Source organism: Austrofundulus limnaeus, unplaced genomic scaffold (genome assembly GCF_001266775.1).
Source record: "Austrofundulus limnaeus strain Quisiro unplaced genomic scaffold, Austrofundulus_limnaeus-1.0 Scaffold107, whole genome shotgun sequence".
In the NCBI taxonomy this organism is placed as follows: Eukaryota; Metazoa; Chordata; class Actinopteri; order Cyprinodontiformes; family Rivulidae; genus Austrofundulus; species Austrofundulus limnaeus.
This window is the reverse complement of record NW_013952509.1, coordinates 972179-990629: the sequence shown is the minus strand read 5'-3', so window position 1 is coordinate 990629 and position 18451 is coordinate 972179. Positions and strand designations below refer to the sequence as shown.

General features: G+C 40.8%; 1 protein-coding gene and 1 long non-coding RNA gene across 5 annotated transcripts in view; one reads left to right on the top strand and one right to left on the bottom strand.

Annotated features, from left to right (window-relative positions):
* Positions 1-2879: 2879 nt before the first annotated feature.
* The window catches only part of LOC106521332 (FERM and PDZ domain-containing protein 4), a 74179-nt gene continuing 58607 nt past the window's right edge, over positions 2880-18451 (bottom strand). For all 4 annotated transcript variants that reach the window (XM_014013866.1, XM_014013867.1, XM_014013865.1 and 1 more), the window contains exons 6-16: positions 18253-18357; positions 17929-18036; positions 16371-16502; positions 13111-13230; positions 12617-12753; positions 12249-12375; positions 9341-9430; positions 9079-9261; positions 8845-8983; positions 7596-8525; positions 2880-6581 (exon numbers count right to left, since the gene is read on the bottom strand). In XM_014013866.1, the coding sequence (XP_013869320.1) occupies positions 3229-6581; positions 7596-8525; positions 8845-8983; positions 9079-9261; positions 9341-9430; positions 12249-12375; positions 12617-12753; positions 13111-13230; positions 16371-16502; positions 17929-18036; positions 18253-18357 (5424 nt within the window). In that variant the 3' untranslated portion in view covers positions 2880-3228. The remainder of the gene's footprint in view (positions 6582-7595; positions 8526-8844; positions 8984-9078; positions 9262-9340; positions 9431-12248; positions 12376-12616; positions 12754-13110; positions 13231-16370; positions 16503-17928; positions 18037-18252; positions 18358-18451) is intronic.
* On the top strand, positions 15609-16964 carry LOC106521334 (uncharacterized). Its single transcript, XR_001310657.1, has 3 exons — positions 15609-15637; positions 16398-16535; positions 16884-16964. It is a non-coding gene; the product is annotated as an uncharacterized LOC106521334 (long non-coding RNA).

Below are 18451 nucleotides of genomic sequence, written 5' to 3'. Positions count from 1 at the left end.
ACACACACACACACACACACACACACACACACACACACACACACACACCACCCCCACCCAACCAGTTAATGTGTCACAACAAGACTGAGATCCTGGATACAAACCACTAAATTTTCCTCTTTAGAAATACAGGTAGTAGCTCCATTAGGATGAGGAGCTTGTAGTAGAGTCAGTCCTTCACCACATTCAAAGGAGTCAGCTGAGTTGGTTCAGACTTCTGAATAGATGGTTCTCAATGACGTCATCATCCGGGGCTTTTTTACCCTCTGCACCCTGTTCGTGGGCTAGCATTTAGCTTGTAGAGATAAAACCAGTATGGGAGAATCACAAAAGCAAGGGAGGAAAAAAATGCAAAACTGAACAGAAAACTGAAAGACGCAGATGAGTATAACCAGGATCATAATACGTTGTATTTAAAACGTGCCTTTCAGGACACTCAAGAATCCACTGGATAAAAAATCTAAATCAAGGTATTTAGTTATATTGAAAGTAATGATCCTAATGAGCTGCTGAAGTCTGCAGAGCCAACACGGAGGCTGTGTCAACATGACTCTGTGTGACTTTGTTTGATATTATTAGTAATTATGTCTTACATACTCCAAATGGGTACATACCACACAATACTGAGCTTTTTGTGATTATCTGATGCTGTCAGTGTGTGTAGATTGCATAATCACTTTTCTGTTTATAGCGCACAACCTTTTACATTTTCTAAGGTAATTAACATACTATGTGGTCACTAACCATGGTAGGAGTGATCTGAACACACTCTGGAATTCCGAGGAGGGTGAAATCTTTGTGGGTGATTATCGCCAGCCACAAAATCACGTCACTTTGCTGACAGTTCTACTTCTTCTTAGTGTTTTTGCACCGTCGTTTTTTTTTCAGAGTGTTTCTGCCACACGACCAGCACATTTTTGTAACCAACTCCAACGCAAACTTCCTCCTGCTAAAACTAATTATAATAGAAACATACTACATACACAATCTAGACTATATTAATTTCTGTGCTGTATTACCCCCTTTTCCGCATTCCTGCCCATGAATATGGCAATTTGATCATGTGATCTGCAGGTTGCTATATCATTTGAGAACCATCTATAGCAGGGGTGTCCAAACTATGGCTCGGGGGTACCGTTTTTTTTATTGGTCCGCAGCAAATTCTGAAAATATAATTGAATATGGCCCGCACAAGAATTTTTAGCTCAACTCCGTTGCACTTCTCAGTTTCAACACTAGATGAGCCAGCCACATATGGCCTGCACAAGCAGCTTGAGCTCAACTCTGTTGCACTTCTCAGTTTCAACACTGGTTGGAGCCAGCCACAGAAACGAAATTATAGAGAAGAAAATCAAAAAGAGGGCTTACAAAGCTGAGTTTCAACTGAAACTCATCAGACTGATGAAGTGTCTTGGAGGAGAGACGAAACGTTTCACTAAAGAAGAACCGATCCAGAGGACCTATTTATTTTTTCTTTTTGATTTTTTGTACCTGGATTACTGAGATGCATCAGGAAATATAGAGAAGAAGAGAAGAAGAACCTTTTTGTGACTGCGACACTGTTTGAGTCTTCTGAAATGGCAGCGCCAAAGAAACTAAAAATTGCGAGTGTAGGAGATTTCAAACATGGTGGGAAAATGAGTATTTTTTCAAAGAAATCAATGGAAAGTCTGTATGTTTGATTTGCAATGAAGATGAAGCTGTGATGAAAGAAGATAATGCCCGTCGGCATTATGAGACCGGCATTTTGTGCTAACAAAATACAGGAAAATGCCACAACAGCAAGTTATGAAGTCGCTAAACTTATTGCCCAGGACTGCAAACCGTTTTCAGATGGTGATTTCATAAAGCAGTGTTTCATCACTCTAACTTCACATAGGTGAGTTAGAAACACACATTATTGATGTATCAATATGTCACTTCTAGTGTGTGGCCCGGCCCTTTGTTTATTTTTCTGTATTTGGCCCTCACTAAAAAAAAGTTTGGACACTCCTGATCTATAGGATACCTCCATAACTCCTACCTCTGCAGGTTTTTCAGGTGCATTATTTTGGGAGGAGACCCTGAGGCAGAATCAGAACTCACTGAAAGGAAGAACAGTTATCCTCTCTGGCATCWGAATTCCTCAGGATCCAGGAGGAGCGAAAGTGTTGCTGGGGAGAGGGATGATGGGTTTACCTTCGGGAACTGTTCCCTCCAAAATCTGACCAAAGGTAGGTGGGGAGGGATGGATAGCAAGCAGGGATTTTCAGAATATATCAGACTAAAAGACACAAGGCTAAGAAAAAAAATCAGTAAAATATTTTAATGGTTTGGTGATTTATTGAAAAAAAATGTAACAGTGTCCTGATACACTGTCTAAAATAAAATATTGTGTAAGCACAAAATATCTAGAAACCCTTCAATAAAAAGTTKGTGCAATCAACAGCAATCAACATGAAATACATAGTACATTTTATCTTTTTATTTCAGTTTTATGTTCAATTTTGAGGGAAACACTTTTATGTCTTTCTCATTACTCTTAGAAAATAATCCAAGTAGTAGAACATAACAAAAAAGATCACTGCAATGATATTTTATGTACATAACTTAAATTCTTATCTTCAAAGAAAAGTGCACTGTGAGGCTACAAGATACTGTATTTAGAAATATAGCTCAATAATTTATKAATTTAATGCAATACTTTTCTCACTGGACTGAGTAACACACTTTCACTTATAAGTTTACTATTTATTTCTTACAATCATCCTTATAATATATTTGTAATAAAACTGTACATGATGAACTGACTGCATTGAAAGTGATTTCACTTCTGGTCTAGAAAATATTAAAGCAAACTAAGAAGAGTTCTTCAAAAGAAAGTGMGACTTCAGATAATATAATTAAGTTGTGTTTATGTACATTATACACACTCTGAACAGGTTACATAATGCACAGGATAAAAGGGTATATTAACTATTGGCTACATAAAGATCTGGGACAATATGGCTTTGTAAATAGACGTTGCAATAAATGTCAAGTTCAGTCTTCAGAAAAAGCMAGTCATACGACTTTAGTTCAGCATTGTACTCATCTCTAAAATGTTATATAATTTTAATGCTAAGTTTAACTGCAATAAGTCTTACATTTGTGGATATAAAGACCTCCTAGACAATGAAACACATAGAAACTGCAAGACAGACTTCTATTGACTGCATAGGCCATACTATAAAGCATAAGTAAGTGTCTCTATTTGCTTAGCAGCGTTTTAAGTGAGCGTGTAAGTGCRTTAGCAATGGCTGACATTGTACTGGAGTGGCGGACCAGGGCCTTAACACTGTGCTCCCCTGGTGCTCCTACGGTGGCAGCTTCAGCAGCCTTCAGCAAACAGATATAGTTCATAACAACTTCGTCAACCTTTGCTACAACGTCTCTTTGTTGGTGTATGGCCGAGGCTCCAAGTCCCCTAACCAGACACATGCAAGCTTCACACAAACAGCATAGCACCTGAAAGCTACACGTTACAGCAAGCAGCATTTCTTCTGGACTACTGTGGGCCTGTGCCATTCTTCGGCATGCCCGGCCTAACTCTTTYGACTCCACAGACAGGAGCTGCTTGTACTGAGATACATCCTGGATAGGCATCTGGATTCCCCGATCACATCGGCCTATGCTGGATCTCACCAGTGCAATGAGCTCATTAGCGTCACGACGGACATCATTGAAGCCAGAAGGAAAGGCATACATGCGGTCCTTGAGAGCATTGATTCGTGCCAGGCGGTCGCTAAAGCTCATGTTATTGAGGACTTCTCCATACAGTTGCTCTCCTGCAGCATCCATTATTGAACCACAGGGGGACAGAGAAGGTGCGACTGCACCATTATTGTCAATACTGACCCCACCACGAATTCCTCTGGGTCTCTCCCACTCAATCTCATCCTCTTCACCTTCACTCTTACGTTTAAAGAAACAGTAGCTAAAGGGCCCGTTGCATCTCCAGGGACTAGTGTCCAATTTTTGAGAGCCCTTCATGTGTTTGGAGTCTTTCTGTAATGGAAAGGCAACAGATGCCCTTCTACTGTCTACGCCACTGGACCAGCATGTGGTGTGGGAAGACACAGATCCTTGGGAGTAGCTCTTGGAGAGACGTTTCCTCGCTGGTCTCCGTTGGACTTTGGTGTCACCCTGTTGGGACATAGGTGCTGATAAGGGCTGCTGGCTCCGGCTGCGTGTGGGCTTATCAAACAGAACTTCCACACTTCCAGAACTGGCAGTCACATTGCTTGAGCTGCGTTTGAGCTCCCTGCCCCGTTGTATGCTGCAGCTGAAGGGATCTGTTTGCAACAGGGTTGGTGTAACAGACTGAATGTGGTTCTGCCTAAACTGGCTGGAATGAAGGGAATCTTGCGGGCATCCTGAGTTGCTGGAGCTAGAGTTTGCTTGTGTGGGGAGAGACGAAGGAGGTGGAGGAGGTGGTGGGGGTGGTGGTGGTGGAGGGGGATATTGTGCATTAGGTACTGGCGATGAAACATTTGCTCTAGTGCTACTCGATGACTGCCTGACAAAAGCTGATGGGTGATCTCCCCTTCCTAGTGAGATGGCACAGAGGTCCACACGCTGGCCACTCAAACTGGGAGCAGCAGAGATACAAAGAGAATCATTGGGACGGGGATGAGACTGATGCACTGACCTTGGGTCTGATTTGAACCAGTCTTCTGTGCTGCTACTTGGTTGGCTTCTGGACCTCGGTGGGGGCCTATAATTTGTACCTCCAAAGTTTCGAGTTGAATTCAATGCCCCATCTCTGGTATTACAGTCCTGTTTTCTACAGAGTGACAGAAAGTGCTCTGGATCCATATCGCTTCCACTAAGTTCATTTTCTAGACCCGAAAATGAGCTCCTCCTCTCAGAGGTTACTCTCCTGAAATCTAAACCCTCAYTCTGCCTCTGAGCATGCGTATCAGGACTTCTCTTGAGTTTAGCAGGAAGTGTGGCTGAGTGGTATGACTGTGAATTTTTAGATGCCCCCTGCGGGGTGGCTGAGTGAGGAGTTACAATATTAGGGCTGACGAATGGAGATGATGTAGTTGAGGGCGTACACTGACAGCGAGCAATTGTGTTTCCCCTATTTTTAACCATTTCAACAAGCTGAGGGTTGCTGGTGATAAAGCGTCTAGTGTCTTTTTTCACTGCCCCTCCCATTCCAGCACTGTGGAGTTTTCCTCCCTGATGCATCTGGCTCACTGTTAAATAGTTAATCAGTTGTCTGTAGGCCTCGCTACCTTCTTTTGGGTTAAGTCCCTTAAAGCAGGCCTGTTGTTTAGCATGCAAGTCATTGTGTAGCTTCTTATTTCCAATGCCTGCCATTTCTTTGTGCTTAGATGGGGTAGCTGAGGAGGGTCGGTTTGATTCCACCCCAGCAAGAGGAGGGTGAATGTTAGGCAGCATTTTTCGAAGTAATGCAGGGTCTGCATGTGGATGGAKGTCTTTGCCCTGAGTGCTCTGGCCAGGGAAACCAACTGGGATTCCAGATTTGCTATCCTCATAGTTTAGTGCTCTGAGTAGTGAAGAAGAGGAGCTAGAAAGTGGGTGCTTTTGCAATCGAGGGTGTTTTGACTGCACTGCACCAGGACCGAGGGGAGAGTCAGTTGGTGTGGCACACGCACTACTGTTCGTGCTACCACCCGCATCCAGAGATGAGCACAGAGAGCCCTGCAGAGAACTGTGGGCTTCTCCTTGCAAATTTGAGATCCTTTTGGCTAAATGGTACTCACACAACCGTGCAACGCTCTGTTGTCTTGAAATTGTCTGATGGTCACTTTGTATATCAGATCCCTGGTCAGATGATCTAGATTTTCTGGCAGGGGACAGCAACGATGCCACAACTAAATGTTCATCCTGCTCAACAGCTGCAGCACCACTGTCCAATGCGCAGTCCCCTATGTTGCCCACATCCAAGAAGCGGTCTGAAACGATGGAAGAAGGGCGTACATTTCTGCAATGATCACGAGGGAGGCTGTTTACTCCTGTGATCTCAGTTGTCGCATTTTCAGCCACAAAAGAGTTCTGTCTTCTTTGGTTTTCATTTTGCTCAGAGAACGTTGAATGCTGGTTCAAGTCAAGATAGCTCTGCCTGCTACTGCTCTCACCTCGGTGTACTTCCCTCGTGCTGAAGGTGTTGTACTTGCCACTGGAGTCTGCAGACTTTTTATGATGCTTGAGTCCTAGCGTGGTAGAACTTGGACGCTGGAGAGTAAGTGAAAGACTCGTCTGTGGCTTCACCTCCAATCTGTCTTGCACTGACGGTGTGGTGTCTAACTGTGGGCTACGCCTTGGAGGTACTGCTGGAGGCTGAAGATGTTGTGTTGGACTATGGGCTTTTTTATTCATTGTGCTGCACGCATTGGGTGAGACCGGAAATTCTGTTTTCTCCTCAAGTAGTGGTTGATATCCTTCCCTCGTGGCCACCAATAAACGCATGTGGCTTTCGTTGAGCCTGTGAGAAGCAGCGAGTTCACAGATTTCGGTCATTTCTGAAGAGTTGGTCTCGTTACCAGAATCTGAGGATGACTCTGGGCTGAAACCTTGAGATGTGTAAACACCTAAAAGATAAGAGAAATACAGATAAATATCATTTACCACAAGTTGATATTTAAACACAAAGCAGGGCTACATTTGAGGTCAAATACTCATTTTTGGCAGTACTGATACCAAAAGTGCCATTTTTGCCTTTTCTAAATGACACACTTTCTTCTGACTTTCCGACTTTTTTGTGCATGTAGGTCAACAGTCAAACAGTCAAGCTGCTTAACAACATTTAATCCATATTCACAACCTTATTTATTATATAACACTGTTCTGAGTCAGATATGGTCTGTTTAGAACAAATATGTTTAACAGGAATGTAGTCAAAAATACAACAGTWTTGTGGAAAAGTGATTTTATTGTAGGTGCTGCTTCCAGAATTTGTGTCGGTTCTCTTCAAACTTTCAGTAGGACCATCAGCACATGTACCATTTACCATCAGTATATTGAAACAGATGGTCTGGAGCCCCAATTATTCAAAATTATGTGTTTTTATTTGTTACTTTTCTGATTAAAGTATTAATGTAGAATTCAGTAAATTTCTTAGTATCTGTATCAGTTCTAGTGTTGTGATATTACCTACAATTATATATGCACCTGAACATGAAAGATTAAAAATAGTATTTCTTTAGACAGGAGAGATTAAAAATATCAAAGCTAGTGTCAAATTGCTGATATAAATCACCTATACTACTTACAAAAAATAGGGAAATTTGCTGGGATTTTGTTGATTAATTGTAAGGTATTGGCTTGATCTCATAATGTCAAAATGTGAACAGCATGATGAGGAGGACTGTTTAATTGATTTATTTATTTTATTTGAATCAGTAAATTTATTAGTGGATTCATGCTGTGAATTTTGCCATTTGGCTCCTTGTTAGAGAACAGCAAGTTGTGCAAAGAGTACTGAAACAGTGAAAAGTCTGACATCAGTATTCAAATGTTTAGAGAGGGTCACATTAGGTTCACCAGTAAAGGCTATACTGCATTTTARGTTCATTCTGAAATTTCACCTGAAAGCCAAAACTGACCTGTATTGTTACTGTTGGGAGGTGGTGGGGGAGGTCTTTGTTCAGACACAGAAAGATCCTCCAGTGCTTGTAGCGTATTCATGACGGCATTCTCCAGTCCCCTCTCACCCCCTCCGCTCCCTTCTCCCTCCCCGTGTGTTGGCACAGCATCGATTAATGACACCGGTATATCGTCGTTATCGCTTGTGCTCAGAGGCCGTCCTTCTGGAGCAGTGTCCTCGTCTGAGCTGTCCCGAAAGCCGGGTGGTGGAGCTGCAATCGCTAGGTTCAAAGTCTGCAGCAAAGTGTCGTCCTCATCCTCATCGACGCTGTCGTCTCCTTCAGGAGGGGGCAGTGATGTTAGGTCGATGATGTCATCAGTGGAACCAGATAGAGTCAGGAAACTAGCTTTGCCTCTTTGGTTGTCACAGCCTGCATCGCCAATTTGGGCATTATCGCCTACCGGTGTGCCCCCTGTGGAGTCTTCCTCACAGGACACGTCATCATCATCCTCTGCGTCGTCAGGTGTATCACGATAAAACAGATCTCTTAGCAGAGGTTCCTCACTGCCTTCCTCAGTAATGATGTTGCTGTAGACATGTGTTAAGTCGTTGAACTGGAAGGGTTCCGATGACTCCGGGCTCTCTGGCACTATGTCATAGTTCTTAGGTCTGTTCAGAGGTGGGTTCCCCCCAAAAATGAATGACACTTTGGCACTCCGAGGCGAATCTTGAATTTTGTGTCGAGTTGCGGGGGGAAGTGGCGGGGGCAATGGACTTCTCCTTGTCCCAAGGTCACTTTCCATGTTTTGGGAATTAGGGAAATAAGGACTAATGCTGTTTTCCCTCTGCTCGTTGTCTGAGTAGCCTCTGTTGTATATTTCACACTGCGCTRGCTCCTCATTGTTCTCCGAGGAGGTGCTGTATGGCCACTCCAGGACACGCTCCTGACCTGAAGATAGCAGCAAGCAAGCTTGTTTTTAAGGGTTTCATATTTTAGTTTGATAAAAAAAATTTAAAGCAGCTTCTCTATGTTCACATGAACTACTGAGTGCTCTGCTGCCAGATTTTATGCTTCACAGTCAAACATCAATTTTTAAGTTTTCAATCTCAATTTTGGGTGTTATTTTGCCAGCCTGTAAGAAAACATGAGTTTTATACTGTTTTATATGAAGTATTTTGCCAGAAAAAACACTTTTGAAACTTTATGCCAGTAAACTCTTTTTTAAATGATCAGCAAATGTGTGATATATACTATCTTTGTAACTCACCACCATCATCCTCTCCTGTGCTGTTGCAGTGGGACACATTAAAAATAGATCTCCGTGAGTCCACTAGGAGGCGATAGTAGCCTGCTGTTAGACAAGCAAGGTTCATGGCATCGCTTGCCTCCATGATCAGCGTAATGGGCTGACAAAGCAAAAGGGGAGAGGATTGAAACATGAGTTGATAAAAAAAAAAGACTGCTTTCAGGCATTTTATTCTTCAAAGGCAGTCATACTCACTCGAACATCCAGAACGTGAAGCTCCAGCCGGACTCTGGTTTCGTCCTCGGTGAGGATCTCGATGCGGTTGACGTGGCTGAAGTCTGCCAACAGGGCCACGAGGTTGGTCCGGGCGTTGATGAYGTGACTGATTCCATAACGAGGACCCACCAACAGCATCACCTCAGTCTGTTTCTCACCTTGCTGCAACAAAAGGAGTCCACGAAAAGCATTGAAATTTTATTCCCAAATGAACTTGTCATTGACGACGTTTAGGTCTTACCAAAAGTATTGACTTGAACTCTCTTCCTCCATACAGTTTGAGCTCACTGATGTACCTCAGGTAATGCACCTTGGCCTGCAACGCAGTCAGCTGTGAGGAGAAAGGTGAAACATGTGCACAGTTATTCAGAAATGCACTCACCCCGGACTGAGGAGCAGCATTAGAAGCTTCCAGTCTCAGYATGCGAAGCACTCTCAAGTCATTTTGATGTGGACCACTGATTTTCCATTAAACCTCATCATATCATTTCAGTCTAATCCACTGCAGCACTCCTTATATCTCACTTGTAGATAAGCTGGACTCTCCAGTGGTCAGCAGTTTTTATCAGACCTTCAAACTACCAAACACTTCCTAAAATCAGATTTACTCCAGTCAACAAAATTTGTATAAATGTTTACTGTTCATTTTTTAAATTCAAATAAACAAAATTTATTACTGCGAGCATGATGTTTTGGTGTGTTGAAGCTCATCAAAATTCCGACATCTGCTGTGATAGATTAGATCGGCCACAATGTGTATCTAATTTTGTTCTTGATGAATATTGTAAACATTTATTTGCAGTGCATGCTTAGTGCCTTGCAGACAATAACACATAAGGCTGTGTTACCATTTCATTTCAAACTAATTAAAACCTCAGAAACAAGTTGAAATTTTGGTGTCATCTACAGACATGGTGTGAATATCCAGGATAAAATCATAAAAAGAGCCGCACACAATTTATGCAGCTATGATTCAGGCATAAATTGGTGCTAGATAGTGCATTTAAAATCTCATCCAGATTTATTACAAAGACAAATATTCACTTTTGTTGTGAATAAAATGTTGGGCACATTTTGTTGTTCTTTTCTTTGTTATAATTATTGGGATATACATATAGCTTGTTCATGTATAGAATTACACATTTTCTTTGAGAATTTTTCTGCACAAGTAAAACTCAAAAATTATATAGTATTTTTCTACAGGTCTTACAAAACAGAAAAAAAAAMCCAAATGAAACAAACAGAATTAAAATTTTTTAGAGAAATAAACAGGAAGCAGTATTGTTCTATAAACTTGTAAATATTTCAGGTGGATGCATAAAAACATTTTTGTCCCTATAATTTTCTTGCTATTAATGACCTATTCTGTTTTTCCTGGAATTCATTTCATGGATAGATTGTATAAAATTTTCAAATTCACAAAATATTCCAAAACTACAAAATCATATGCACAAAACTAAGTATAACTAGCCAAAACCACAGTAGTGTCATSACCAGGATTTTCTTTTTATTCACTATGACAGAATTCTGAAACAAACACTGCCCGTCCAAAAACAAAAGTCGCCATCAAAAAAAAAAAAAAAAGGTCACACTCTAATATTTTGTTGGACCACCTTTAGCTTTGATTATGGCACACATTCACTGTGGCATTGTTTGGATAAGCTTCTGCAGTGCCACAAGAATTATTTCCATCCAGTGTTGCATTAAGTTTTCACCAAGATCTTGCACTGCTGATGGTAGAGTCTGACCGCTGCACAAAGCCTTCTCCAGCACATCCCAAAGRTTCTCAATGGACTCTGTGGAACCAATCCATTTGTGAAAGTGATGTCTCATGCTCCCTGAACCACTCTTTCACAATTCCAGCCCGATGAATCCTTGCATTGTCATCTTGGAATATGGCCGTGCCATCAGGGAAGAAAAAATACATTGATGGAATAACTTGGTCATTCGGTRTWTYCAGCTGACCTCATTCTTTGAGCACAAACTGTTGTTGAACCTAGACCTGACCAACTGCAGCAACACCAGATCATAGACCTTAGTTAAACCCAGGTGGAAACTTATTTTYTTGGCCAGGGAGTGTATTTTCATATTTAAATTAACCAGATTGATATCCACAGACCAGTGGTTGAACCTAAATCTAATCTCACTCTTAACTTAACAGCTAATTTCAGAGCCTCACATCATTTTTACGCTCAAAAAGACGTGCAACATTTGACTGTTTAAACGAATTAATCATTTTCCTCCTTTTTAAAGCTTGGATTATTTAATCAATTTGGAGGATTTTAAAATACATTGATGCTTACTGAAACATGGAATTAATTATTAATAATCAATTAATTTAGCAACTTCCATATTATTAAAAGTTAAATATGTGACATCATCTTTTTTGAAACTACTATTAAAATGAATATCATCAATTAAAATTTCCAGGACTCTATGTCGTATTCCAATGCATTTTATAAAGTAAAGTTTTAAAAAAGCACATACATATAAAGCAATTTCTAAAAATAAATAAATAAATATATAAAATAAAACTGTTTGAAATATGGCATGCTGTCAGGTTGCATTCTGTTGGTAAAAATATTGAGTTAAAAAGGTGAATTAATTGTTTTTTACATGTTCAATTGAGATTTCATCTAATTTCCATTTTAAACATGTACTATGTACAGTATGCTGCAAAAAATACAATTTGTCAAACTCAAATTAAATTTGACTCACCTAAATGTTTGAACGACGAATTAACTGAAGCCTTTGCATGAGTAAGTTAAAACTAAACTTGTTTGTTTTGAACATGTCAAAGTCAGGAACAGTGTCGTGAAGGAGACCATCTGGAGCACTGCGCCACTAAAACAGTTTGAAATGGAGCTGAAAGCTTTGGCCCTGACTTGGGTGACCCAGCTCTTATCTGGATGTGTGTGTGTGAATRTGAATACCTCATTATGCAGAAACTATGACAATGCGTGTAGCTTCTTATTCACATTAGCATTCAAGGTCTAGTTTGGCAAAGGGTCGTAGGTTGACAAGGGTGAGAACCTTTGCAACGCTTGCAGTGGTGCCATTTTGGAATATTGCTATCATAAGATGTGATGTGTTTGTGTGTCTGGGAGGACTATTAACAAGGACAAAGAAAGACGAAGACAAGCGGTTACTTTTTTCCCCGGAGGCACAAGGTTCTGGTTGGTTTTAAGGATGTGCGTCAGAGCCTTCTTGATGTTTTTCTCCTTCATGCTGGACAGCACAGTTGGAGGCAGGAACAGCGGCAGACCCCACTCCTTTCTGTTGAGAGGACATTGATTTTAGAGTCAAGACACCCTTGAGGAAAAGGTGATTTTTTTTATCTGACACAGGTTAAATACTTGCAATAAAATATCATTTAATATAAAATGGATCAGTGACAGAACATAACACTAAAAAGACTGAAGGACAGCGTTTTCTGTTGAAAGTCAGTCACATTTTTACATCACATCATATTAAAAGTGTCTCAGACGCACAAAACTGTGTTCATTCACCAACTTACTGGATATATTTGAGAGAAACCTTCTGACTCTGTCTGGTCGTCATGGAGATGATGTACATCTGCAGAGCGGCCAATCGCAGTGCAGCGTCGTACTTCAGCTCCGGGCCGAAGCGCTCCAAAACCACATCGTTACAACTCTGCGACAAAGCAGGACAAAAAGAAATGTGAAGTGCATTTCCTGTCTCCACAGAGTAAAGCAGCAGTGGTAGATCCCAATTGAATGGAAATACTTTTTTTTTCTTTTTATCCTTTGTGATTTCAGATCCTCTCAAAGTTTCCAATCTTAGATGAAAGATGCGGAAGCACAGACTGCTGAACTGTGGCAAGAAAGGATGATTCCTGTTCCTTCTGTCAGGCTATTTTACTTAAAGAATTATCAAAGGAAATTCTTTAGACTTCAAACAAGAGCTTATCAAATGCATGTTGTTTTATTATTTATTGATTTTTTTAACAATGCACATAACTTGTATTTCATTTTGTAACATTTTGCTTACTTGGACATAGAGGTATTCAAATGCCACAGGGTCCCTCCGGAGCAGCTCCACTGGGTCTCTGGGCATGAAGCTGATACGAAAAAAACACTTCATCTTGTTCGAACTGGGCCTCTGGGTCACCTGGGTTTGACAGCAGTGGATGAAAGTGAAAAAAAAAAACTCATGCAGAAGGTGAATAAAGCAGAAATGCTGGAAATTTGCATGCACTTCTTGCACGTTTTCTGTTGTTTCTAACCACAAAACCTTCCCTCTATGTTGTCTATGAACCGTTAACTATGCATAAATGTGTTAATTGTGGGAGGAGAACTTTTGTTCTTAGGCACAAGCCGTTCTTGTAAAAYGTTCTTTTTTATGCAGACCTGCGATTCACAGCTTTAAGGCTGAGTCACACTACAAGATTTTAAAACAGTCGGCCAATTTTCAAAGACTGATAGAGCCCACACATGAGGATAAAAAATCATGGATRTACCAAGTTTGGCCCTACAGTGTGATGTACAGTCACATGACAAGAAACAACACACCACACACCAAAATATATTTCATTCATGAACTGTTAGATATTAAATCACGCGAGACTTCCTGAAATCTCGCGAGAATTCAGATGTCCGGGGAAAAAATCTCACGTGACCTCCAGAGAGATGTGAGTTCAGAGTAAATAAACATTTGCAACCAGGAAGAAACAATGTTGATCGTTTGTGGACTATTTTTGCCAGAGGAAAAACAATTCCATAGGACTTTTAACATCCAGCRGACTTTCTGGTGAGTCATGACAGTTTKTGTTTATGTCACCTCGCTTTCTGATTGGCTACACGACTCATTCACAGGCTGAGAGCTCGGTTGAACACTACACTCACTGATATCGGGCCAAAAAATCAAACATGTTGAATATCCCCGATTTGAGGTCGGAGCGTTCCCGACATCCTTCTGAGCTGACTAGATCACTCTTAACTCACCACCTTCAGCGGGAATATCTGCTATGATTATCTTTAGAGCCGTCACGATAATCTGGACTTCCTTAAGATTGTCGGAAGGGCAAAAATCGGCATGATTATCTTTCAGTGTGACGCCGGCCTTATGGGTCACTCCTGGACATCTGAACCAATTCCTTTTCATCTTAGAGTGACAGCTTGTGCTTTTATTCTCAGATCATACCAAAGTGACTTTACTTTTCAGTCATTTGCACATGCTTGTTTTTGCGACCGTGTTTACACAAGGCCTGTTCATCCGTTCACCCCCATGTTTGTCATGTGTGTCTTTCTCCTAAACGGAGTGTTCTTAACTGCATTTTCATTCTGCATTGCATCTTTGATGTTGTGTGTGAATGGCAATGAAGCTGATTCTGATTCTGAGAGGATGATCTCAGAGATGTTTAGAAATGCCTTGGAGAGACCTGAGTAAGTCTGTTAGTTCTGTGAATGTAAACTTTCACCAAGTCCTGTCTGCCTGCCAACATGTGTTGCTGAATGCATGTTTACTTCGACAAACATGCAAGAACCACCCATCTGCTTCGCTACAGCTCACCTTTTTAAAGTCTGCTATCCTGTTCAGAGCCTGACCAGCAATCGTCATTTATGGCCTTGTCAGCATTTCAACTTGGAGAACTCAGATTTAGATCACCCATAATGGTCAAAGAGTATGTTTGTTTTGTAAAAAACACAAGTTAAAATTATGAACAATAAATATTAGACCTGTTGATGGTCATGGAATTTCCTCAGTTTGGAGAAACAGTGTAAATCTAACTGGACTGATGGGCTAATGGATAGTGGGACCAAGACCAAAGAAGACTGCTGTCCTCTTGTGTTTCTCTAATGTGTTTATTTATAGACTTGTACACCCCAATCAGTTTCAAATTGCACAGATATACTAATAGAAGTATTTCAATATCCCTGATGTACTGTATGTATACAGAGATGTAAATAAAATACATACAAGTCCAAGGACAACATGTGCTCTTATCCAACAAAGAATAGATCATATCAGACAAGAATGAGACAGCATTCCCCTTCAAAAACTCCAGCAAGTGGGGTTCTCAGTTTCCACACATTTACAGACTGTTTTTTTTCTTTTTTCAAAATAAGGGTACACTTRACAGTGTGAAACGTGGAGCTGTTCTGTCTATTTTTTTTATAGATGTACTGCCACCAAATTCAAAATTACCATGCTTTTTATATTTTTTGGGTTTGTTTGTTTCATCATTTGGTATTGTAACAGGTAATGGGAATGGACTTCCTGTTATTTCCCAGAATGCTTTGTGTTATTTTTTAGATTTTCTGTGGCACCATGAGTGAGATGGAAGTGTGTTGTATAGACCTGCCTCTTTTGTGCTATTAAAGTTGGTTATTCTGCTGTTCAACTGTGATGTGATGAATTCTTTGATTCTAACCCACACGGTGACAGTATGTTTAATATGTCTGAAATAAGATGGGTTTGTAAGATTCACAAACCATTCCAATCACACCACACCACACCACAAATCACTGAACTGGAGTGAAGAAGATGAATGAGTTTCAACTCCTACCTACAAAAGGTAAGAAATTAATAGTTCATAACCTTTCCATAGAATCCCAGTTCAAAATGTATCTTTCTCTTGAATGCCTCCACATCCTTGTAAATTCAAATTTACACTATTTTAGAAATGAGGTATGCCTGTTGATAGGGTAGTGTTTGTTTAAATCCCTATAAATAGGCAACCGCTGGTGATACATAGGTAGTTCTACCAATGGGAGCTTTAAAATTCAAGAGCACATTACTGGTTTTCAAACCACTTGACAGTTTAAACATGGCATCAAGACAAGACCGTGGATTATATAATAATAATGACAAATTATTGAACATCAATATGTTGATAGACTAGAAACTATTGGTTTTCCCATTTTAGGAACCTGCTTTCCTTTATTTGAAGAAACTCCGGTCAGTCTCTGTGGTTTTTCAGCCCTCTCATTGCTCCGTCACTGTACGTGCCGCATGCACAGCTTCGCTTCTGAACTGTGTGCAATGAATACCAAAACTGCCCTTATGTGATCCGGGAATCTCATTACAATGTCGCTCTGGATCAGTGTGCACGTGCTGTTTGTGCAACTGTGTGTGCGCACAAGTGTGTGTAAAGAAGTGGTGTAATGTGAACTGTCACCCCTGCTGAGCCAGTGCTGATAAATGACATTGGGGTCTAAGTGCTGTGTGAATACTGAGCAGAACTGTGTGTGTCTGTGTGAAGAGACAAAGAGGAAGAAAGAGGAGGGAAAAAGAGAAAGGTCCCCCACCTGAGTAAGCATCTCCTGTTCATGCAGGAGAAGCAGTTTACTTCCAGAGCCTTCAGTCTTCTCTTCCAACACCAGGGAGAAGTGCTCGATGCATCGAAGCGACAGCTTCTCCTGCAGGGTCAGGATCACTTCCTAAAAGCAGAAGACAAAAACTTTTKTGGAATGGTAAATCATTTTTAGTCAAACATTGCCTAATTACCTTTAATATGTTTGTGTATTCTGAAATACTTCAAATTTGGTCATGTTTGGACTGTAAAACAGTACAAGCATGAGCCATATTTTTTTTTACAATGGCTATCCTAAAAAAACTGCCAATGACCTAAATGATGTAATGTTTTTTTGTACGTGTCCGCACACGAGTGGGTTTGTGTACCTGCTGGTTTAGCAAAATATCTCATGAACCACAAGACAAATTTATCACGACCCTCAAAAATCCGTAATTTTCACAAACAATTGGCAGTCGGCTGCACAGTCAATGAAACAAACCAATGTACTTTTATCACACGCCTATAGATGAGGACAGAAGACATCGATGGATAGTAGCCATCAACAGTAAGGACTGACAGCCCTCGGATTTTCCATAGGTTTGCAGCCAACAGCTTTTTACAAGGTACRAAGTTTAGCATTCATATTTGTACTTCATAATAGTGTTGGATAATACTTCAATACTGATATATGTGAAGGTAGAAAATGTTTCGATAATGGTGAACTGATAGACGTTGCACCAGTGCTCAGCGCTACCGCTCTATTTACACTATCCTACCTACAACACAGCACCAAAATGACCTGAACAGCTGTGGGTGAACAAGCGTCCACAGCTGAAAAAGAAGCAGAAGAAATAGTTGATATGAAAGAAAATACTAAATTAAGTGGTATGGATGTGGTTTGGGTATCGAAGGTGTGATGAACTTCAGCTTTCAGTCTGCTATAAAATGTGCTGAGCAGCGAAAACTCATCAAATCTGTTCCACCATCTCAAAAAGTTCCACTGGATAGAACTTTCCGAGTGTATAAAAAAGAAGCACCCTAAAAGTTTAAGCCCTCTTCCTGAAATAACCATGTCTACACTGGAAAAAACAACTTGGGGAAACAATTCACTCCAGTTATTACCCCCCTCCCTCACTTCTGACATCCGTCATTGCACCGCCACATGATTAGGTGACATATTTGCAAAGGGTCAATATCGGATGAGGCTGCACATAACATTATTTTCAAGGTTTGMTCAAAACAGCTACAAATGTTATTCCTCAACAAAAGGTGATCTTCGACTCCTGCCACAAGCATTTTCAATTTGTGGCAGGAGTCTATTTTATCTCCAAGCCAGTCGGAGGCACAGAGTGTTGCATCTGAATAAAAATCAACAAACGAGAAAACACTCTTTGCCACCTAAGCTGAATAAATAAGGTCCTTAAACAAATGGAGCTTGAAAACGGACTGGATTTCATAGTCTGCTAGTGACACACGAGTCTGAACTCCTAATGAAATTTTCTCTTGGCAATTAAMGATGCTGGAGTGAGTGATAATTTTGTGAAGTATGCCTTACAGTGTGGTGCACGCACCTTGATGGAGGTACTGCTGTCGAAGCGGAAAGACTTTGTCTGCCCGTTTTCCAGGTACACCTTCAGGACATTAGGCATGAACAGGAGAGAGTTGTCCTTCACCGGGTTCTGCCAAACGGAAATATCATCAGTGTTTCAGTTTGTTACGTAAAAGGAATTTACTGAAATTTCTCATTTCTGTGATTGTCTTGTGTATTTTTCATTCTCTGAATTCTGTCTTAAGTAGAAACCATCTGCCATTGCCTATATAGGTCATCCATAAGCATGTGTGTGTGTGTGTGTGTGTGTGTGTGTGTGTGTGTGTGTGTGTGTGGTAGGACTGACTGGAACCTGGCCGTTTATTATGACCTCCTCAGCAAAGCGCACTTTGACCGGATTGGACTTGAGCATGGCTTTTTTGGCCGCGCTGATAAACGCTGATTTAGGGGACTGAGAGGCAGTCGTCCAGAAAGAGACACACAGAGAGACACAGAGAGAGAGAGAGAGAGAGAGAGAGAGAGAGAGAGAGAGAGAGAGAGAGAGA